Source organism: Bombina bombina, chromosome 7 (assembly GCF_027579735.1).
Source record: "Bombina bombina isolate aBomBom1 chromosome 7, aBomBom1.pri, whole genome shotgun sequence".
NCBI classification, from domain to species: domain Eukaryota; kingdom Metazoa; phylum Chordata; class Amphibia; order Anura; family Bombinatoridae; genus Bombina; species Bombina bombina.
The window spans coordinates 487,985,551-488,009,376 of NC_069505.1; the positions used below are offsets into that span (position 1 = coordinate 487,985,551).

General features: G+C 42.9%; 1 protein-coding gene across 1 annotated transcript in view; it reads right to left on the minus strand.

The window, feature by feature from the left end:
• CLIP3 (CAP-Gly domain containing linker protein 3) overlaps positions 1-23,826 on the minus strand; it is a 75,156-nt gene that overhangs the window by 20,101 nt on the left and 31,229 nt on the right. Inside the window, exons 2-8 of the mRNA XM_053721612.1 lie at positions 13,026-13,167; positions 10,871-11,010; positions 10,590-10,683; positions 10,341-10,502; positions 7,816-7,934; positions 7,412-7,648; positions 6-141 (exon numbers count right to left, since the gene is read on the minus strand). Of these exons, the coding sequence (XP_053577587.1) occupies positions 6-141; positions 7,412-7,648; positions 7,816-7,934; positions 10,341-10,502; positions 10,590-10,683; positions 10,871-11,010; positions 13,026-13,167 (1,030 nt within the window). The remainder of the gene's footprint in view (positions 1-5; positions 142-7,411; positions 7,649-7,815; positions 7,935-10,340; positions 10,503-10,589; positions 10,684-10,870; positions 11,011-13,025; positions 13,168-23,826) is intronic.

Below are 23,826 nucleotides of genomic sequence, written 5' to 3' on the forward strand. Positions count from 1 at the left end.
CTCACCGTGTTTGGGAGGGCATATGAAGTAACTGACGCCTCCAACGCTGCCGTCATTCTTGCCTTCTGGTTCATCCAGTTCAACTCCAACCCACTGACCACTTGCAAACTCTGTGGTGCCACAGAATCGGAGCGTACCAGCCTGCCGGGTGAAGATGAGAAGTAAGAGAATTAACATACGCGTATAAAACTTTCCACAACTATTTCTCTACCTATTTTTTTTATATTTCTTTTGGTTCCATCAGCTATAAAACCAGGGCCTCTACAAACTTTTGGTTCCACCAACTATAAAACCAGTGCCTATACTTTGGTTCCATCAGCTATAAAACCAGGGCCTCTACAAACTTTTGGTTCCACCAACTATAAAACCAGTGCCTATACTTTGGTTCCACCAGCTATAAAACCAGGGCCTATACTTTGGTTCCACCAGCTATAAAACCAGGGCCTATACTTTGGTTCCACCAGCTATAAAACCAGGGCCTATACTTTGGTTCCACCAGCTGTAAAACCAGGACCTATACAAACCTAATGTCAGATGTAAGTCAACAAAAAAAAAAACACTCTTATACTCTGTTACTGCCTTTTTCTCCAACATAGGTGTGTCCGGTCCACGGCGTCATCCTTACTTGTGGGATATTCTCTTCCCCAACAGGAAATGGCAAAGAGCCCAGCAAAGCTGGTCACATGATCCCTCCTAGGCTCCGCCTACCCCAGTCATTCTCTTTGCCGTTGTACAGGCAACATCTCCACGGAGATGGCTTAGAGTTTTTTAGTGTTTAACTGTAGTTTTTTATTATTCAATCAAGAGTTTGTTATTTTGAAATAGTGCTGGTATGTACTATTTACTCAGAAACAGAAAAGAGATGAAGATTTCTGTTTGTATGAGGAAAATGATTTTAGCAACCGTAACTAAAATCCATGGCTGTTCCACACAGGACTGTTGAGAGCAATTAACTTCAGTTGGGGGAACAGTGTGCAGTCTCTTGCTGCTTGAGGTATGACACATTCTAACAAGACGATGTAATGCTGGAAGCTGTCATTTTCCCTATGGGATCCGGTAAGCCATGTTTATTACGATCGTAAATAAGGGCTTCACAAGGGCTTATTAAGACTGTAGACTTTTCTGGGCTAAATCGATTCATTATTAACACATATTTAGCCTTGAGGAATCATTTTATCTGGGTATTTTGATATAATAATATCGGCAGGCACTGTATTAGACACCTTATTTCTTAGGGGCTTTCCCAAAGCATAAGCAGAGCCTCATTTTCGCGCCGGTGTGGCGCACTTGTTTTTGAGAGGCATGGCATGCAGTCGCATGTGAGAGGAGCTCTGATACTTAGAAAAGACTTTCTGAAGGCGTCATTTGGTATCGTATTCCCCTTTGGGTTTGGTTGGGTCTCAGCAAAGCAGATACCAGGGACTGTAAAGGGGTTAAAGTTTTAAAACGGCTCCGGTTCCGTTATTTTAAGGGTTAAAGCTTCCAAATTTGGTGTGCAATATTTTTAAGGCTTTATGACACTGTGGTGAAAATTTGGTGAATTTTGAACAATTCCTTCATGTTTTTTCGCAATTGCAGTAATAAAGTGTGTTCAGTTTAAAATTTAAAGTGACAGTAACGGTTTTATTTTAAAACGTTTTTTGTACTTTCTTATCAAGTTTATGCCTGTTTAACTTGTCTGAACTACCAGATAGACTGTGTTCTGAATGTGGGGAAGCCAGAATTCCTATTCATTTAAATAAATGTGATTTATGTGATAATGACAATGATGCCCAAGATGATTCCTCAAGTGAGGGGAGTAAGCATGGTACTGCATCATTCCCTCCTTCGTCTACACGAGTCTTGCCCACTCAGGAGGCCCCTAGTACATCTAGCGCGCCAATACTCCTTACTATGCAACAATTAACGGCTGTAATGGATAATTCTGTCAAAAACATTTTAGCCAAAATGAACCCTTGTCAGCGTAAGCGTGGCTGCTCTGTTTTAGTTACTGAAGAGCATGACGACGCTGATATTAATATCTCTGAAGGGCCCCTAACCCAATCTGAGGGGGCCAGGGAGGTTTTGTCTGAGGGAGAAATTACTGATTCAGGGAACATTTCTCAACAGGCTGAACCTGATGTGATTGCATTTAAATTTAAGTTGGAACATCTCCGCATTTTGCTTAAGGAGGTATTATCCACTCTGGATGATTGTGAAAAGTTGGTCATCCCAGAGAAACTATGTAAAATGGACAAGTTCCTAGAGGTGCCGGGGCTCCCAGAAGCTTTTCCTATACCCAAGCGGGTGGCGGACATTGTTAATAAAGAATGGGAAAGGCCCGGTATTCCTTTCGTCCCTCCCCCCATATTTAAAAAATTGTTTCCTATGGTCGACCCCAGAAAGGACTTATGGCAGACAGTCCCCAAGGTCGAGGGAGCGGTTTCTACTTTAAACAAACGCATCACTATACCCATAGAGGATAGTTGTGCTTTCAAAGATCCTATGGATAAAAAATTAGAAGGTTTGCTTAAAAAGATGTTTGTTCAGCAGGGTTACCTTCTACAACCAATTTCATGCATTGTCCCTGTCACTACAGCCGCATGTTTCTGGTTTGATGAACTGATAAGGGCGCTCGATAGTGATTCTCCTCCTTATGAGGAGATTATGGACAGAATCAATGCTCTCAAATTGGCTAATTCTTTCACCCTAGACGCCACTTTGCAATTGGCTAGGTTAGCGGCTAAGAATTCTGGGTTTGCTATTGTGGCGCGCAGAGCGCTTTGGTTGAAATCTTGGTCGGCTGATGCGTCTTCCAAGAACAAGCTCCTAAACATTCCTTTCAAGGGGAAAACGCTGTTTGGCCCTGACTTGAAAGAGATTATCTCTGATATCACTGGGGGTAAGGGCCACGCCCTTCCTCAGGATCGGCCTTTCAAGGCAAAAAATAGACCTAATTTTCGTCCCTTTCGTAAAAACGGACCAGCCCAAAGTGCTACGTCCTCTAAGCAAGAGGGTAATACTTCTCAAGCCAAGCCAGCTTGGAGACCAATGCAAGGCTGGAACAAGGGAAAGCAGGCCAAGAAACCTGCCACTGCTACCAAGACAGCATGAAATATTGGCCCCCGATCCGGGACCGGATCTGGTGGGGGGCAGACTCTCTCTCTTCGCTCAGACTTGGGCAAGAGATGTTCTGGATCCTTGGGCGCTAGAAATAGTCTCCCAGGGTTATCTTCTGGAATTCAAGGGACTTCCCCCAAGGGGGAGGTTCCACAGGTCTCAGTTGTCTTCAGACCACATAAAAAGACAGGCGTTCTTACATTGTGTAGAAGACCTGTTAAAAACGGGAGTGATTCATCCTGTTCCATTAAGAGAACAAGGGATGGGGTTCTACTCCAATCTGTTCATAGTTCCCAAAAAAGAGGGAACGTTCAGACCAATCTTAGATCTCAAGATCTTAAACAAGTTTCTCAAGGTTCCATCGTTCAAGATGGAAACCATTCGAACTATTCTTCCTTCCATCCAGGAAGGTCAATTCATGACCACGGTGGATTTAAAGGATGCGTATCTACATATTCCTATCCACAAGGAACATCATCGGTTCCTAAGGTTTGCATTCCTGGACAAACATTACCAGTTCGTGGCGCTTCCTTTCGGATTAGCCACTGCTCCAAGGATTTTCACAAAGGTACTAGGGTCCCTTCTAGCGGTGCTAAGACCAAGGGGCATTGCAGTAGTACCTTACCTGGACGACATTCTGATTCAAGCGTCGTCCCTTCCTCAAGCAAAGGCTCACACGGACATCGTCCTGGCCTTTCTCAGATCTCACGGCTGGAAAGTGAACGTGGAAAGAGTTCTCTATCCCCGTCAACAAGGGTTCCCTTCTTGGGAACAATTATAGACTCCTTAGAAATGAGGATTTTTCTAACAGAGGCCAGAAAAACAAAACTTCTAGACTCTTGTCGGATACTTCATTCCGTTCCTCTTCCTTCCATAGCTCAGTGCATGGAAGTGATCGGGTTGATGGTAGCGGCAATGGACATAGTTCCTTTTGCGCGCATTCATCTAAGACCATTACAACTGTGCATGCTCAGTCAGTGGAATGGGGACTATACAGACTTGTCTCCAAAGATACAAGTAAATCAGAGGACCAGAGACTCACTCCGTTGGTGGCTGTCCCTGGACAACCTGTCACAAGGGATGACATTCCGCAGACCAGAGTGGGTCATTGTCACGACCGACGCCAGTCTGATGGGCTGGGGCGCGGTCTGGGGATCCCTGAAAGCTCAGGGTCTTTGGTCTCGGGAAGAATCTCTTCTACCGATAAATATTCTGGAACTGAGAGCGATATTCAATGCTCTCAAGGCTTGGCCTCAGCTAGTGAGGACCAAGTTCATACGGTTTCAATCAGACAACATGACGACTGTTGCGTACATCAACCATCAGGGGGGAACAAGGAGTTCCCTAGCGATGGAAGAAGTGACCAAAATCATTCTATGGGCGGAGTCTCACTCCTGCCACCTGTCTGCTATCCACATCCCAGGAGTGGAAAATTGGGAAGCGGATTTTCTGAGTCGTCAGACATTGCATCCGGGGGAGTGGGAACTCCATCCGGAAATCTTTGCCCAAGTCACTCAGCTGTGGGGCATTCCAGACATGGATCTAATGGCCTCTCGTCAGAACTTCAAAGTTCCCTGCTACGGGTCCAGATCCAGGGATCCCAAGGCGGCTCTAGTGGATGCACTAGTAGCACCTTGGACCTTCAAACTAGCTTATGTGTTCCCGCCGTTTCCTCTCATTCCCAGGCTGGTAGCCAGGATCAATCAGGAGAGGGCGTCGGTGATCTTGATAGCTCCTGCGTGGCCACGCAGGACTTGGTATGCAGATCTGGTGAATATGTCATCGGCTCCACCTTGGAAGCTACCTTTGAGACGAGACCTTCTTGTTCAGGGTCCGTTCGAACATCCGAATCTGGTTTCACTCCAGCTGACTGCTTGGAGATTGAACGCTTGATTTTATCGAAGCGAGGATTCTCAGATTCTGTTATCGATACTCTTGTTCAGGCCAGAAAGCCTGTAACTCGAAAGATTTACCACAAGATTTGGAAAAAATATATCTGTTGGTGTGAATCTAAAGGATTCCCTTGGGACAAGGTTAAGATTCCTAGGATTCTATCCTTCCTTCAAGAAGGATTGGAAAAAGGATTATCTGCAAGTTCCCTGAAGGGACAGATTTCCGCCTTGTCGGTGTTACTTCACAAAAAGCTGGCAGCTGTGCCAGATGTTCAAGCCTTTGTTCAGGCTCTGGTTAGAATCAAGCCTGTTTACAAACCTTTGACTCCTCCTTGGAGTCTCAATTTAGTTCTTTCAGTTCTTCAGGGGGTTCCGTTTGAACCCTTGCATTCCGTTGATATTAAATTATTATCTTGGAAAGTTTTGTTTTTGGTTGCAATTTCTTCTGCTAGAAGAGTTTCAGAATTATCTGCTCTGCAGTGTTCTCCTCCTTATCTGGTGTTCCATGCAGATAAGGTGGTTTTGCGTACTAAACCTGGTTTTCTTCCGAAAGTTGTTTCTAACAAAAACATTAACCAGGAGATTATCGTACCTTCTCTGTGTCCGAAACCAGTTTCAAAGAAGGAACGTTTGTTGCACAATTTGGATGTTGTTCGCGCTCTAAAATTCTATTTAGATGCTACAAAGGATTTTAGACAAACATCTTCCTTGTTTGTTGTTTATTCCGGTAAAAGGAGAGGTCAAAAAGCAACTTCTACCTCTCTCTCTTTTTGGATTAAAAGCATCATCAGATTGGCTTACGAGACTGCCGGACGGCAGCCTCCCGAAAGAATCACAGCTCATTCCACTAGGGCTGTGGCTTCCACATGGGCCTTCAAGAACGAGGCTTCTGTTGATCAGATATGTAGGGCAGCGACTTGGTCTTCACTGCACACTTTTACCAAATTTTACAAGTTTGATACTTTTGCTTCTTCTGAGGCTATTTTTGGGAGAAAGGTTTTGCAAGCCGTGGTGCCTTCCATTTAGGTGACCTGATTTGCTCCCTCCCTTCATCCGTGTCCTAAAGCTTTGGTATTGGTTCCCACAAGTAAGGATGACGCCGTGGACCGGACACACCTATGTTGGAGAAAACAGAATTTATGTTTACCTGATAAATTACTTTCTCCAACGGTGTGTCCGGTCCACGGCCCGCCCTGGTTTTTTTTTTTTAATCAGGTCTGATATTTTATTTTCTTTAACTACAGTCACCACGGTACCATATGGTTTCTCCTATGCAAATATTCCTCCTTAACGTCGGTCGAATGACTGGGGTAGGCGGAGCCTAGGAGGGATCATGTGACCAGCTTTGCTGGGCTCTTTGCCATTTCCTGTTGGGGAAGAGAATATCCCACAAGTAAGGATGACGCCGTGGACCGGACACACCGTTGGAGAAAGTAATTTATCAGGTAAACATAAATTCTGTTTTTTTTGTATATTTCACATTCACGTTACATTTATGGGCTGACAATGAGATCATAACTTAATTAAAGAATTGATATATTACATAATAATCTGCAATTTTAGGTTCTGAGATGGTACTGTTAAATTTCTCATCTGTGGTACACCAGAGTGATCTATTTAGCATTATATTTCTGGATCATAAATAAATTGATGAAGTGTGAGTTGAAATTCATTCTGAAGTTTAATTTATGTATATAGCAGTGATGTATTTTACAGTAATTAATTTTGCTATATTGACATTTTATACAGTTAATACAGTATATTTGCATAATCAACAAATTCATGATAAAAAGACTTAGGGGCCGAATTATCAATGTATAGATGGATCATGTCTGCCCCAAATAGATAAATGCCGACACCATACACTCTCGGCATTTGTCATTGCACAAGCATTTCACTAGAAATGCTTGTGCAATGCCGCCCCCTGCACATTCACGGCCAATCGGCCGCTAGCAGGGGATGTCAATCAACCCAATTGTATGTGATCTGGGGGATTCTTGACTACTGTTTCCGGCGAGCCTGAAGGCTCGTGCAGAAACAGCTGCTTTGGGGCCAATACAGGGCTCAATAAATCGTCTCCTTAGTCCAAACTTTAAATGAGCAGTAAAAACATTTCTGACAAATGTCTATTTCCACTCCTCCTGTATTATGTGACAGCCATCAGCCAATCACTAATGCATTTACGTTTATTCTGTGAATTCTTACACATGCTCAGTAGGAGCAGGTGACTCACTTAACATAAATATTTGAATGTTTTACCACTTGCTTGGTATTCAACGGATAACTGCAAAAGTGCTTTGGGTCTGCTCCTAATGTTCCACCCAAACTACTTTTAATTTTCAGACCTAACAAACTCTGGGTATACTGATACCTATTATTTCTAGGACCCTCATTATAAGCATGCCTAGATATCTTCATACCTTTTCTCCATCAAGGAGGACACGGTCTCCGAGCCGCAGTCCCAGGGACGCCAACATCAGATTCCCAGGAATGTTGTCATAGTTGGGTAGTGTGACCTTAGGAAGGTTGCAGCTCAAGGGAACAGCGTCTAACAACAGTTGTTTTAGCTCCTTGGCTATCATGGCAGATTCAGCTTTGTCAAGTCCCATATCCATGGGGTCTGGGACCACATCAGCGGGAACTTGCCCTTTGCTGTTCTGTAGAGTATAGAGCAAGTGGGACAACAGTGAATGTGCTGTCAACTGAACTCCAAACCACAAATAGTAATCACAATCTTCTATTATTTTAAAAAGTTTAAATTTGTAAGATTAAGATAAACCCCCATTTTTGAAAACCATCTCCTTGATGCACAGTTTCCCCTCACCCTGACAGATGGGTTAGCTCCGTGCTCCAGGAGACACTTCACAGATCCAAGACAGAGGTTGGAGGCTGCAATATGCACAGCGGTGCCGTGATTGAAATCGCCGCATGTGGAATTCAACACTAAGAGCAAAAATGACAATGAGTCAAATACTATAGAGTTGTGTAGCAGAATAAATTATCCACTTAGCTCAAATAATCTCTTTCATATCTCCTCCTAATGTTCTGTATGACCCCTCCTATTGCCCTAGGTAGCCCCCTAGAACTACTGTTGCCCCATATAACTCCCCACTATAATTCTTCATATTGATCCGTATAACCCCTTCCTATATCTCCCCCCTACTGCTCCATATTGCCCCCTATAAATTCTACATTCCTGCCCTATAGGTTCTCAAATAGTTCCATATAACCCCTCCTTTTGATCCATCTAGCGCCTATACCTTCTCCATTTGCTGTATTATTGTTACTTATATAAAGCCAGATTATGAGTGGAGCGTAAATTGTGCTTTTGCAAGCACAATATTTGCACTCCTCTCGGAATACCAGCGAATAAGGTTGCGTTCATATTGCAGGGAAGCTTTGTGCTCAGCAGACCGTGCTTCCATAGGCTCCAATGGGAGCCTCTTTCTCATGCTGATAGTAAGGGCAAAGAACCTAGCGCAGCGAAGGGGGTAAGTTGTGCAGTGTTGGGCAGCAAAGTTTAAATGTATATGTATATAAGCATATACAGTATATGTTTACAGGGAACACACAGTTCCCACAGACCACAATGTAAAGGCACTTTTCAGTGCCGTTTTTTTTTCTAACACCCCACATCTGCACACTTTAACCCCTAAAAACTGCTTTATGCAGTTTTTTTTTAAAAACAAAATAAAGATGCTACTATTTATTTTTATACAAAAGGAACCTCACACTTTATTTTGGGGTAGGCTGACCATATTTCCTTGAGACAAAAACGGGACATTGAGATGTCAAAAACGGGACAGTGTTAATATTCTTTATTCATAGGAAAAAAGTAAGATTTTAACAAAAGTTAACTTTTATGACATGAATATAAACTATTGAGCCTACAATTAACCTTCAGTGACAGAAGAACTCATACAACATTTTTAGGTAGACGTAGAGCTATAACATCTAAGTACCAATCCACAGTATTTTCACAATATTCTCATGATCTAAATTGGGAATGTGACGTGTATATTTTTTAATCACATGCCCTTAACTCAATGTTTCCAAAATTGAAATTATCCTCTATGTTGTCAAGGCAAATTCCCCCATATTAACTGATTTTAAATGGTAAAAGTGTAGCCTCTGAACAGGCGTTTGGTTTGAAGATCTGGATTAGTAGTTGTAGATTTTCTTTAGCTGACTTGCCCAAAATCATTGTTACATGGTGGAAGAACTGAGAAAAAATTGGAAATAGTTACTTGATAATGATAACCGTTATTTATAACGTCTGTACAACCAGCACTGCAGCAGCATAATAAGCATAATTAATGACAATTAAATTGACACTGGTCTTACCTTGGCCGTGCACAATTCTTGCAGAACTTAGACAGTTGATCTACTTGATCACTATGTTTGTATGTTCACACTGTGACACAAGAAGATGGCAAGAATAATCTCTCTGGTGATGGTCAGCCGCTAATTTGGATGATGGCAGAGGCAGATGATCATCACATCAGATGATGACAGATCTAGTCCGACTCCTGTCCTTACTAGGCACTAGCTAGTAGTTCTAACTTCCCTCTTGTGACCAGTCTCTCTCCTCAGCTCAGTCTAACAGTTCACGACTGAGTACTGACCTGCTGTCACTTGCTTTCAATGATCATGCCCTAATTTTGAGCGCGGGCGATATAGACGCGGTGCTGTGGATCATGTGGGCACAGCCACCCAACCCCAGCCCTGTAGTTAAAAAAAAAAAAACGCAGTCGGGGAGTTTAACATTTTTTAGTAAGTGATGTGTGTGCTAAAAAATGACACTTGCTCTGGCCGCACGGTCTGATAACTCTCAAAACGGGACAAAATTAATATTATTCAAGAAACGACGGGACGGGGGAAGAAACCTAAAATAACGGTACTGTCCCTATCAAAACGGGACATATGGTCAGCCTATTTTGGGGGCAATTGGGGGGGCATTTTTAAAATTAACCAGAGCTCTGACCTCTGGTTAATTTTTGGAGCGCTAATTGCTACCTTGAGTTTACTGGCACGCGATAAATTAGCGATCCACTTGTAATCTAGCCCATAGTCTCCTAATGCTTCATATAGCTTCTCTTATTACTTCATAGAACACCTCCCAATAACTCCACCTATTGCTCCATACATCTGTCTGTATAACTCCTTTGCTCAATATAACTCCTCTTATTGCTCAATATAATTACTCCCTAATGACTCTTATTGCACCATTAGTCCCCATAACTTATATTTTACCATATGAACCCTGCCTATAACATCTAGTATCTCCTATTAGCACTTATCTAACCAACAGGCTGACAGGGATCTTTGTTTTAACCCTATAAGTCTCACCTTTGGGTTTTGAAGCTTTCAGTAAGATTCTGAGAAGTTCTGGAACATCAAAATAGGCAGCATAGTGCAAAGCATTCATATTGGTCCAGCGACTACGCAGGGTGACATCCGCCCCCAGCAGGAGAAGCTGGTTGGTTAGTCTGACTGCAGCTGCAGGGTCACCTAGGGTAACAGGTTAAAGGTTAGGTGGCATGTGTGGTCTGTACAGGGCATCTTATTGGATGAGTATTCAAGCATGAGATACATTACCCACTCCGTGAGCTCCAGCCTTGCAAGCATAATGTAGGAGGGTCATATCAGTGAGTCCATCACGGTCATTCACATGACCACCTCTCTTCAGGATCTACAGGAAAGACTGTGTTAACATTGGGAAAAGAGCTATACAAAAACCTATATTAACTTTATTAAAATCCTATTAAGCTGTCATTTGTCAACCCTCAAGGCTCTTGAATGGGGTTCTAGATGTTCTATGTTGTTAGTCTAATACATCCTTATCTAGTCTCTCTCCTCCCATTCTGGGATCTTCTCACCTCACTGCCGATAATGTCAATCTTGTGTTGGACCTGTGGGACCCACTGTCGGATGATGGCAAAGAGCTCAGGGACACTGGTCTGAGGATCATAAAGGATCTCCTGGCAGGCTGGGTCATTAGGATCAAAGAATGTGAAGGCTGAAAAGTGAGGAGAAAAATGAGAGTCAAAAAAGAGTGTGAAAGGAAACTGGGAGATAAAGAGAGAGTGAGAGAGAGAGAGTGAGAGAGATACACATGGAGATTGAGGAAGAGAAAGAGTGAAAAATAGAAGAGAGAAAAGAAAAGAAGGAAAGGAAGAGAAAGGGACAGAGAGAGGTAGGAAGAAAGAGAGTTAGGCAGAGGCAGATAAAGATAGGTAGAGGAGATAAAAAAATAGAAAGAAATGGATTGGAAGAAAGAAAAAGAGGACAGAGCAAGAGAGAGAGAGTAGATTAACGAGGTGGAGAGAGGACATAAGGTTAAGGGATGGAGAGAAAAGAGGGAGAGAGGGCATAATGTTAAGGGATGGACAGTAAAGAGAGAGGGAGAGAGGACATAAGGTTAAGGGATGGAGAGAGGGAGGAAGGGAGAGGGGACATAAGGTTAAGGGATGGAGAGAAAAGAGGGAGGGAGAGAGGACATAAGGTTAAGGGATGGAGAGAAAGAGGGAGGGAGAGAGGACATTAGGTTAAGGGATGGAGGGAGGGAGGGAGAGAGGACATAAGGTTAAGGGATGAAGAGAAAAGAGGGAGAGAAGACAAGGTTAAGGGATGGAGAGAAAAGAGGGAGGGAGAGAGGACATAAGGTTAAGGGATGGAGAGAGTGAGTGAGGGAGGGAGAGAGGACATAAGGTTAAGGGATGGAGAGAGGGAGGGAGGGAAAGAGAGAGGACATAAGGTTAAGGGATGGAGAGAGGGAGGGAGAGAAGACATAAGGTTAAGGTATGGAGAGAAAAGAAGGAGGGAGAGAGGACATTAGGTTAAGGGATGAAGAGAGGGAGGGAGAGAGGACATAAGGTTAAGGGATGGAGAGAAAAGAGGGAGGGAGAGAGGACATAAGGTTAAGAGAGGAAGGGAGAGAGTGGGACAGAAATAGAGAGAGGCAGAGAAATATAAAATTAAAGAAAGAGGGAAGATAGAAGAGGGAGAGAGGACATAAGGTTAAGTGATGGAGAGAGTGAGGGAGGGAGAGAGGACATAAGGTTAAGGGATGGAGAGAGGGAGTGAGGGAGGGAAAGAGAGAGGACATAAGGTTAAGGGATGGAGAGAGAGAGGGAGAGAAGACATAAGGTTAAGGGATGGAGAGAAAAGAGGGAGGGAGAGAGGACATAAGGTTAAGGGATGGAGAGAGTGAGGGAGGGAGGGAGGGAGGGAGAGAGGACATAAGGTTAAGGGATGGAGAGAGGGAGGGAGGGAAAGAGAGAGGACATAAGGTTAAGGGATGGAGAGAGGGAGGGAGAGAAGACATAAGGTTAAGGGATGGAGAGAAAGAGGGAGGGAGAGAGGACATTAGGTTAAGGGATGGAGGGAGGGAGGGAGAGAGGACATAAGGTTAAGGGATGAAGAGAAAAGAGGGAGAGAAGACAAGGTTAAGGGATGGAGAGAAAAGAAGGAGAGAGAGAGGACATTAGGTTAAGGGATGAAGAGAGGGAGGGAAAGAGGACATAAGGTAAAGGGATGGAGAGAAAAGAGGGAGGGAGAGGGGACATAAGGTTAAGGGAGGAAGGGAGAGAGTGGGACAGAAATAGAGAGAGGCAGAGAAATATAAAATTAAAGAAAGAGGGAAGATAGAAGAGGGAGAGGCACAGAAAGATTGGGAGAGTAGAGAAAATGAGGCAGAAAGGGAGGAACCAAAAGTAAGAGAGAAAAGATAGAAGAGAGAGAAGAAGGGTTGGAGCTAGAAAGACTACAGGTACCTAGAAACTTTGTTATACCATGCTGCTAATTCGCTAAGAGATGGAGTGCTCGCTCCCACATTTAGTGAATCAGCTCCTCAGGAAGACATAGACCGGAGATATGTGTCTTACTGGATTTTTTTCGGGAGCCTTAGTAATTGAAGTCCACATATTTATATATGTTACCCTTATTAGATCAGAGTTTCTCACTTATTCCTTTATAGTACAATTACTCCCCAATAAGGCAGCAAAGGCAATACATTGGTCAGAGTCTACTTACCATAGTCTTTTGGCAGAGGGGCTGGTGCCGAGGGATGGACCACAGGCCTCTTCTTCCTCTCCTGTATGGGACTCTGGAATTCTGTGGGGTGCTGGTTATCTTCAGGGGCCGAGTCTAGGGGATCCTCTCTGGTCATAACTATCTGTTATTGCAAAATGATAAAAGGTGTTATAACCACAAGTTACTCAAATATCTGTACAATTGTTGACAACCTGAGCATTATCACATTGAAATCTTATTGGTTTTCCTGTCCTTTTACTAAAAATACTGATTCCTGCTTCCCATAATCAGAGTCCTGGGACTTATCCAACAAGAGACAATGACCACTGGCCTCCTCATAAAAGGGACTGTTCCAGAACAGCCTGATTATGCAAGAGAAGCCAGTGTCTGGGGACAGAGCCAGGCAAAGAGCTAGAGAGGGTGTGCGGGAGGGGGAATAAAAAAAAAAAAAAGGAGAAGGGACAATGTTCAGTAGATGGAGGAAGGGAGAGTGAGAGGAAGAGAGGGATAGACAGGGGAAAAGGGAAAGATGCAGAGATAGAAATCTCAGGGAGAGTGTAGACTGTGAAAGGGGCAAGTCATGGGAAAATGGCAGCATAAATGAGTGGAAGACACCAGAGGAGGCAGCAGTCTCCATGTATGTGAAAGTGTCTGTGTATATGTGTGATGTGTGACTGCCTGTCAATGTCTGAGTATCTGTAAGTGTATGCAAATATCTGTCAGTCTATGTGTGTGCCACTCTGTCTGTGTCTGTGCATCGCTTAGTGTGTGTGTGCCCCTCTGTCTGTGTCTGTGCATCTATTAGTCTATGTGTGCCCTGTGTCTGTGCATCTGTCTGTGTGTGCCCCTCTCCCTGTGTCTGTGTATCTAGTAGTGTGTGTGTGCCCCTCTGCCTGTGTCTGTGCATCTATTAGTCTATGTGTGCCCCTCTGTCTTTGCCTATGCATCTGTCTGTGTGTGCCGCTCTGTCTGTGTCTGTGCATCTATTAGTCTATGTGTGCCCCTCTGTCTGTGTCTGTGCATCTATTAGTCTTTGTCTGTGCATCTATTAGTCTGTGTGTGCCACTGTGTCTGTGCATCTGTCTGTGTGTGCCACTCTATGTATATGTGTGATGTGTGACTGCCTGTCAATGTCTGAGTATCTGTCAGTCTATGTGTGTGCTCCTCTGTCTCTGTATGTGCATCTCTCACTCTGTGGGCTTGTTTCAATAACTTTATGTGTGCCTGTCTGTCTGAGTCTGGGCATCTGCAAATAGTCTATGCGTGTGCCTTTCTGTCTGGGTTTGAGTATCTGTAAGTCATTGCATACCTGTATGCCTATAGTCAGTCTGTGTGTCTGTGCATCTGTTTATCAGTCTGTGTGCGTATGTGTATCAGTGTGCATCTGTCTAATAGTCTATGTGTGCCTCAGGGGCAGAACTACACCTCACAGGATCCCAGGACAAAGGTTGCAACAGGCCCCATTAAAACATTGCCTTTTCTGTCTATCTGAAATCAGAAGAAACTCAGTCAGAAGCCACACAGGAGAAGCTGCTTTTCTATGATTGTTATTCAGCCTTCTCCTGTTCGTTTACACCAGATGTATTGCACTTGTGCAGCCTTCCTGTACAAATATGGTGGCAGTTTGTTCTGCACAGACACACTGTGATGGCCATCTTGGAAACCTCCCACCATATTCGTAAAAGCCAACCTATGTGCTTACCTTATACTGTAAGCCCTGTTTTGCAGTGGAGGTACAAACAGGCCAGGCATGATGCAGGTGGATTCGGGCACGATCAGGCCTCCTGAAGAAAACCATTAGTGATTGCAGGGTCAGATGGGCTCTAGGTGCAGGCCCATTCTAGTTTGAGACCACTGTTTTTACGTCTCTGGTTTGCCCTTCTGTCTGTGGATCTAATACTCTGTGTGTGCATGTCTATGTCTCTGCATATATCCAGTAATATATATGTGTGTCCCTCTATCTTTGTCTGTGCATCTGTCTGTGTGTGTAAAAATGCCAGCAGCGTATACACAGGTACAGTTACACAAGTACACACATAGGGGCCTAGTTATCAAGCCGTCAACCTCAAATACGCTGGAATTCTGCAGCGTATTTGTGGCGAGGCTGATTCGCCTTAGTTATCAAAGGCTAGAGACCGGCAAAAGTAGAATTTTGTCACGTAAACTTCGATCCGCCGGACTCAGTCCGACACAGATCGATGCTTACGTCACTACAGATGTTCCGCACACAAGTGCGGCACAATCTGACTACTTTTGCTAGTTATCAAAAAATTAGCAGGTACGCTCGGCACTTTTCCGGCCCAGCGTAACTGGTTTTCAATCCGCCGCCCTGGAGGTGGCGGATCCCATAGGAATCAATGGGAGTCTGACCATAGCGAAAGTACAAGTTCGCTGCTGCCAGACATCCCATTGATTCCTATGGGAGCTGTCTGCACCTAACACCCTAACATGTACCCCGAGTCAAAACACCACTAATCTGTCCCCCCTACACCGCCGCAACTAAATAAAGTTATTACCCCCTAAACCACCGCTCCCGGAGCCCACCGCAAGCTACTTTATACATATTAACCCCTAAACTGCCGCTCCCGGAGCCCACCGCAACTATAATATATGTATTAACCCCTAAACCGCCGCTCCCGGAGCCCACCGCAACTATAATAAATGTATTAACCCCTAAACCGCCACTCCCGGACACCGCCACCTACATTATACCTAGTAACCCCTATCCTGCCCCCCCTATACCGCCGCCGTCTATAATAAAGTTATTAACCCCTATCCTGCTGATCCCGCACCTCGCCACAACTAAATAAATAGTTTAACCCCTAAACCGCCGCTCCCAGACCCTGCCGCAACCTATATTAAATTTATTAACCCCTAATCTGCCCCCCCTACACCGTCGCCACCTATAATAAATTTATTAACCCCTATCCTGCCCCCCACTACACCGCCGCCACTGTAATAAATTTATTAACCCCTAAACCTAAGTCTAACACTAACCCTAACACCCCCCTAACGTAAATATTAATTAAATAAATCTAAATAATATTTCTATTATGAACTAAATTAATCCTATTTAAAACTAAATACTTACCTTTAAAATAAACCCTAATATAGCTACAATATAAATAATAATTATATTGTAGCTATCTTAGGATTTATTTTTATTTTACAGGTAACTTTCAATTTATTTTAACTAGGTACAATAGCTATTAAATAGTTATTAACTATTTAATAGCTTACCTAGCTAAAATAAAGAGAAATTTACCTGTAAAATAAAAACTAACCTAAGTTACAATTACACCTAACACTACACTATACTTAAATAAATTATTCCTATTTAAAACTAAATACTTACCTGTAAAATAAACCCTAAGATAGCTACAATATAATTAATAATTACATTGTAGCTATCTTAGGATTTATATTTATTTTACAGGTAACTTTGTATTTATTTTAGCTAGCTAGAATAGTTATTAAATAGTTATTAACTATTTAATAACTACCTAGCTAAAAGAAATACAAAATTACCTGTAAAATAAATCCTAACCTAAGTTACAATTAAACCTAACACTTCACTATCATTAAATTAATTAAATAAATTAACTACAAATAACTACAATTAAATACAATTACATAAACTAACTAAAGTACAAAAAAAAAAAAGCTAAGTTACAAAAAATAAAAAAAATAAGTTACAAACATTTAAAAAATATTACAACAATTTTAAGCTACTTACACCTAATCTAAGCCCCCTAATAAAATAACAAACCCCCCCAAAATAAAAAAAATGCCCTACCCTATTCTAAATTAAAAAAGTTCAAAGCTCTTTTACCTTACCAGCCCTTAAAAGGGCTTTTTGTGGGGCATGCCCCAAAGAATTCAGCTCTTTTGCCTGTAAAAGAAAAATACAACCCCCCCCAACATTAAAACCCACCACCCACATACCCCTAATCTAACCCAAACCCCCCTTAAAATAACCTAACACTAATCCCCTGAAGATCATCCTACCTTGAGTCGTCTTCACTCAGCCGAGCAGCGATGGAACCGAAGAGGAGACCCGGAGCGGCAGAAGTTATCCTCCAAGGGGCGCTGAAGAAATCTTCCATCCAATGAAGTGATCCTCCAGTCGGCGCTGAAGAAGTCTTCCATCCGGGCGATGTCATCTTCCAAGCGGCGCTGAAGAAGTCTTCTATCCGGGCGATGTCATCTTCCAAGCGGGGTCTTCAATCTTCATCCCGCCGGCGCGGAACATCCTTCTTTACCGACGGACTACCGACGAATGAAGGCTCCTTTAAGGGACGTCATCCAAGATGGCGTCCCTTCAATTCTGATTGGCTGATAGGATTCTATCAGCCAATCGGAATTAAGGTAGGAAAAATCTGATTGGCTGACTGAATCAGCCAATCAGATTGAAGTTCAATCCGATTGGCTGATCCAATCAGCCAATTAGATTGAGCTCGCATTCTATTGGCTGTTCCGATCAGCCAATAGAATGCGAGCTCAATCTGATTGGCTGATTGGATCAGCCAATTGGATTGAACTTCAATCTGATTGGCTGATTCAATCAGCCAATCAGATTTTTCCTACCTTAGGGCACATTAGGGGTTAATAAATTTAAAATAGGTTGCGGCAGGGTCCGGGAGCGGCGGTTTAGGGGTTAAACTATTTAGTTGCGGCGAGGTGCGGGATCAGCAGGATAGGGGTTAATAACTTTATTATAGAGGGCGACGGTATAGGGGGGGCAGGATAGGGGTTACTAGGTATAATGTAGGTGGCAGCGGTGTCCGGGAGCGGCGGTTTAGGGGTTAATACATTTATCAGAGTTGCGGCAGGGTCTAGGAGCGGCGGTTTAGGGGTTAATACATTTATCAGAGTTGCGGCAGGGTCTAGGAGCGACGGTTTAGGGGTTAATAACTTTATTTAGTTGCGGGGTGCTCCGGGGGCGCCGGTATAGGGGGTAGAACAGAGTAGTTTAGTGTGAGTGCTTAGTGACAGGCTAGCAATAAAGCTGGGAAAAAGCCGAAGAGCAGCGAGATCGGATGAGTGATAACTATCACAGTCCGCTGCTCATCGCCCCGTACTTGGTGCGCGGCTTTTTGACAGCTTTATTTGATAACTTAGGCGAAATTGTTCAGGTCCGCGGCGGCGATGTGAGGCGAGCTTAGGCGGGCGTATTGGTCCGGCGAAGGCAGGAAAGTTGACACGTTGATAACTACCCCCCATAGACTGATATATGCACAGACACACAAGCACACACAATGCATACGCTGTCAGCATTTATCAATGTCGGGCGGACATGATCTGCTACAGCCCAACAGTTGATAAATCGGCCCTTTAGTGTGTGAACGTGTGCCTGTGCATCTCTGTCTATGTGTGTGCATGTGTGCCTGTATGTCTGGCAGTCTATGTGTGTACCTGTGTGTCTGTGTATATGTCAGTCTATGTGTGTGCATGTGTGCCAGTGCATCTGTCAATCTAAGTGTGTACCTGTGCATCTATCAGTCTATGGGGCCGATTTATTAAATGTCGGACGGACATGATCCACTGTAGTGGACATGTCAGCCCGACAACGATAAATGCAGACAGCATATGCTGTCGGCATTTATCATTGCACAAGCATTTATAGTGAAATGCTTGTGCAATGCCGCCCCCTGCACATTTGCAGCCAATCGGCCTCTAGCAGGGAGTGTCAATCATTCTGATCGTATACGATCGGGATGATTGCAGTCCGCCACCTCAGAGGTGGCGGACGAGTTAAGGAGCAGCGGTCTTACGGTGAGCCAGAAAGCTTGCACGGAATAAGCAGAATTGACTGCTTAATAAATCGGCCCCTATGTGTGTACCTGTGTGTCTGTGTCTGTCTGTCTATGTGTGTGCATGTGTGCCTGTGCGTCTGTCAGTCTGTGTGTGCATATGTATCTGTCAGTCTGTTTAGTCCTGTATGTATGTGCATCGGTCAGTCTATGTGTGTGCCTTTGCATATGTCAGTTTATGTGTGCCCCTGTGTGTCTGTGCATATTTCAGTCTATGTGCATGCATGTGTGCTTGTGCATCTATTAGTCTGTGTGTTCTTGTGTGTCTGTGCATCTATAAGTCTATGGGGCATATTTATCAAGCTCCATACGGAGCTTGAGAAGGCTCGTCGGAAACACTAGTTATGAACCAGCGGTCTCAAGACCGCTGCTCCATAACCTGTCCGTCTGCTCTGAGGCGGTGGACAGACATCACCAGAAATTGACACCCCCTGCTAGTGGCCGATTGGCCGAGAATCTGCAGGGGGCATTATTGCACCAGCAGTTCACAAGAACTGCTGGTGCAATGATAAATGCAGAGAGCTTATGCTGCCGGCATTTATCGATGTGCAGTGGACATGATCCGCTATATCGTATCATGTCCGCTCGCACAATAATAGTTTGGCCCCCATGTGTGTACCTGTGTATCTGTACCTGTACCTGTGTATTTGCTGCCGGCATTTATCATTGCACAAGCATTTCTTGTGAAATGCTTGTGCAATGCCGCCCCCTGCACATTTGCGGCCAATGAGCCGCTAGCAGGGGGTGTCAATCATCCCGATTGTATCTGATCGGGATGATTGCAGTGCGCCACCTCAGAGGTGGTGAACGAGTTAAAGAGCAGCGGTCTTGCGTGAAATAAGCAGCATTGACTGCTTTATAAATCGGCCCCTATGTGTGTACCTGTTTGTCTGTGAGTTCCTGAGTGTCTGTGCATCTGTTTATGCCATGTGTGTACACTTCTGTGCATCTTAATATATTTCTATGTGTTCCTGTCTGTGTGTCTATCAGGCTATGTGTGTCCATCTATCTGTAGATATATCTGTACAAATTATCATTAAATAAGTATGTTAAATTATGCAATTAATTTGTGCTTTGAATAGCTTAAGTCAAATTTATAAATAACAGAAATTGTTATAATATTCAAAAGTATTACACTGCTCCAAACCGGCTCCTTCCTAACGCCACCCAACTGGCAAAATTTTCTGTGGAGAACACTGCTTTGTATATATTCTGTGTTTTTGCATCTGTATGTGCCTGTCTATGTGTCTGTGCACGTGCCTATCAGCCTATATGTACTTGACTGTTGGTGTGTGTCTATCAGGCGGCTATATGTGTTCATCTATCTGTGTAAATATATTTATATGTGTGCCCATGTATCCGTGTGTGTCTATCAGTGTATGTATACCCATCTGTGTCTGTGCATCTATTGGTCTATGTGTGCCTGTTTGTCTATCAGCCTATGTGTGTCAGTCAGTCTGTGTATATATCCATCACTTTGTGTGTGCACATGGTTTGCATCTGTATTTGAATGTCTGTCTATATCTGTGCATTTGTCTATCAGCCTGTGTGTACCCATCTGTTGGTGCATCTCTATCAGTCTATAAATGTGTGTCTATTGAGCTATGTGTTTCCATCTATCTGTACATATGCCTATTGGTCTATGTGCTACCGTGTATATGTGTCTGTGCATCTATCAATCTGTTTGTGTCTGCCAATCAATCTATGAGTCTGTGTGTGTGTGTGAGTGTCTGTTAATCTATGTGTGCCTGTCTGTCTGTGCATCTGTTCATCTATTTATGCCCATCTGTCTGTGAGTCTATGAATGCCAGTAGGTGTGTCTATCAGTCTATGTGTTCCTGTCTGTGCATATGATCGTCTATTTATGCCCATCTGTCTGTGAGTCTATGAATGCCAGTAGGTTTGTCTATCAGTCTATGTGTGCCTTTCTGTCTGTGCATATGTATCTTTGTCTTTCTGTTTATCTATTACTCTGCGTTTGCGCATCTGTCTCTTTGTTTGTGTCTGTCATCTGCCTATAAGTGTGTGTGCCTGACAGTGTGTCTACCAGTCTTTGTTTGCCTTTCTGTCTGTTTGTGTGTGTTTGTGCATCTATCACTCTACATTTGCTCATCTGTGTTTGAGTCTGTGCATCTGTCTATGAGTGTATGTGTGCCTGTCTGTGTGTCTTATCAATCTATGTGTGCCTGTCAGTGCATATGTATCTTTGCATCTGTCTATGTGTGCCTGTCTGCCTTTCTGTTTATCTATTACTCTACATTTGCCCATCTGTCTCTTTGTTTGTGTCTAAAATTGTGTGTGCCTGACAGTGTGTCTATCAGTTTATGTGTGCCTGCCTGTCTGTCTGTGCATCTATCACTCTATATTTGATCATTTGTCTCTGTGTTTGTGCCTGAGCATCTGTCTATAAGTGTGTGTGTGCCTGTCTGTGTGTCTATCAGTATTAGTCTATCACCTAGTTTACAAGTTGTGCATTCGTGTTTTAACGCTGAAAAAAATGTAATTTCAGCATTAAAACAGCACCGCAGCCATTACAAGTCTTGTCGGTATAGCTATACTGCAAGCCTTTTAGCCTGTAACGCAACGTCAGTCCCGCACACGTAAAAATTACACTTTTTCATGGGACTTCCATAGCGCTGCCATTACGAGTTTTGCAGTGAGGCTAAAAAGCTTGTGTTGCAGCCTATACCTACAAGATCCGTTTTGCCATCTGAGAGCAGTAGTTATGATTTTTATGCTACAAAACTGTTACATAAAACTCATAACTAAAGTGTTGCAAAGTACACTAAATGCCCATAAACTACCTTTTAACCCCTAAACCGAGGCCCTCCCGCATCGCAAATACTATATTAAACCTATTAACCCCTAATCTGCCGCTCCCGACATTGCCGCCATTAATAAAATTTATTAACCCCTATTCTGCCGCTAACTACCAATTTAATAAAACTAAAATACACATTAAAAAAAATCTTAACACTACAAAGTATCTAATTACAAAAAACAAAAAAGACTAAATTACAAAAAATAACAAACACTAAATTACGAAAAATAACAAACGAAATTATCAAAAATAAAAAAGAATTACACCTAATCTAATAGCCCTTTAAAAATAAAAAGCCCACCCAAAATAAAAAAAAACCCTACCCTACAATAAACTACAAATATCCCTTAATAGGGCCTTTTATAGGGCATTGCCCTAAGTTAAACAGCTCTTTTACTTGTAAAAAAAATACAAAGACCCCCCCAACAATAAAACCCACCACTCAACCAACCCCCCAAAATAAAAAAAAATCTATCTCTAACAAAAATCTAAGCTACCCATTGCCCTGAAAAGGGCATTTGTATGGGCATGGCCCTTAAAAGGGCATTTTGCTCTTTTGCATTGCCCTGAAAAGGACATTTAGCTCTTTTTACGAAAAGCCCAAAAAACAACCAAAAAAGTTTAAAAAATCCTAACACTAACCCTCGAAGATCCACTCACAGTTGCTGAAGTCTTCATCCCGGCGGCTCCATCTTCATCCCGGTGGCTCCATTTTCATCCAGGCAGCAGGCGGCTCCATCTTCATCTAGGCCGCATCTTCTATCTTCATCACGGCGGCATCTTCTATCTTCATCCCAGCGGCGCGGAGCGGGTCCAACCTACAGACATCCAGCGCAGGGCATCCTCTTCAAAAGGTCGTCACTGTATACTGAATCTTCAATACAAGTTACTCGATTCAAAATGGCGTCCCTTGCATTCCTATTGGCTGATTTGGTTTTGGAAATTCAAATCAGCCAATAGGATGAGAACTACTTAAATCCTATTGGCTGTTCAAATCAGCCAATAGGATAAGAGCTACTGAAATATGGCGACCGTATGAAGAGGATGCTCCACGCCGGATGTCTTCAGGATGGACCCACTCCGCGCCGATGGGATGAAGATAGAAGACGCTGCCTGGATGAAGATAGAAGATGCCACCTGGATGAAGATGGAGCCACTGGGATAAAGATGGAGCCGCCGGGATGAAGATCCTTTAAGTGGGACTTCAGCAAATGTGAATGGATCTTCGGGGGTTAGTGTTAGGATTTTTTAACTTTTTTGGGTGTTTTTTTTTTTTAGTTTAGGGTTTGGGCTTTTCGTAAAAAAGAGCTAAATGCCCTTTTAAGGGCAATGCCCATTCAATGGGTAGCTTAGGTTTTTTAAATAGTTTTTTTTATTTTGTGCCGTGGGTTTGGGGGGGGGTGGGGGTTTGTAATGTTAGTGGGTCTTTGTAAAAATATTTCAGGCAAAAAAGATATTTAACGTAGGGCAATGCCCTACAAAAAGCCCTTTTAAGGGCTATTGGTAGTTTATTCTAAATTATGTTTTTTTATTTTGGGGTGGGTTTCTTTTTTAAATGGGTATTAGAATAGGAATACTTTTTATTATTTTTGATAATTTGTTATTTTGTGTAATGTATATTTTTCATTTTGGGGTGGGTTTTTATTTTTAGATTAGGGCTTGGGCATTTCATAAAAGAGCTGCATGCCCTTTTAAGGGCAGGAAAAAAATAGCTAAATGCCCTTTTAAGGGCAATGCCCATACAAATGCCCTTTTCAGGGCAATTGGTAGATTAGGTTTTACTTTATTTTTATTTTGTGGGTTTGGGGGGGTGGAGGTTTGTATACTGTTAGGGTGTGTTTGTTTTGTTTTGTTTTGTTGCAAAAGAGCTGTTAACTTTAGATAATTTTGTTTGATATTTTTTGTTATGGTAGGTTTTTTTATTTTTTAGTAATTTTAGTGTTTTTATTTTTTGTAATGTTAGGTTTTAGTGTAAGGCAGCTTAGGTTTTATTTCACAGGTAAGTTTGTATTTATTTTAGCTAGGTAGTTAGTAAATAGTTAATAACTATTTACTAACTAGTCTTACCTAGTTAAAATAAATACAAACTTACCTGTGAAATAAAAATAAAACCTAAGCTAGCTACAATATATCTATTAGTTATATTGTATCTATCTTAGGTTTTATT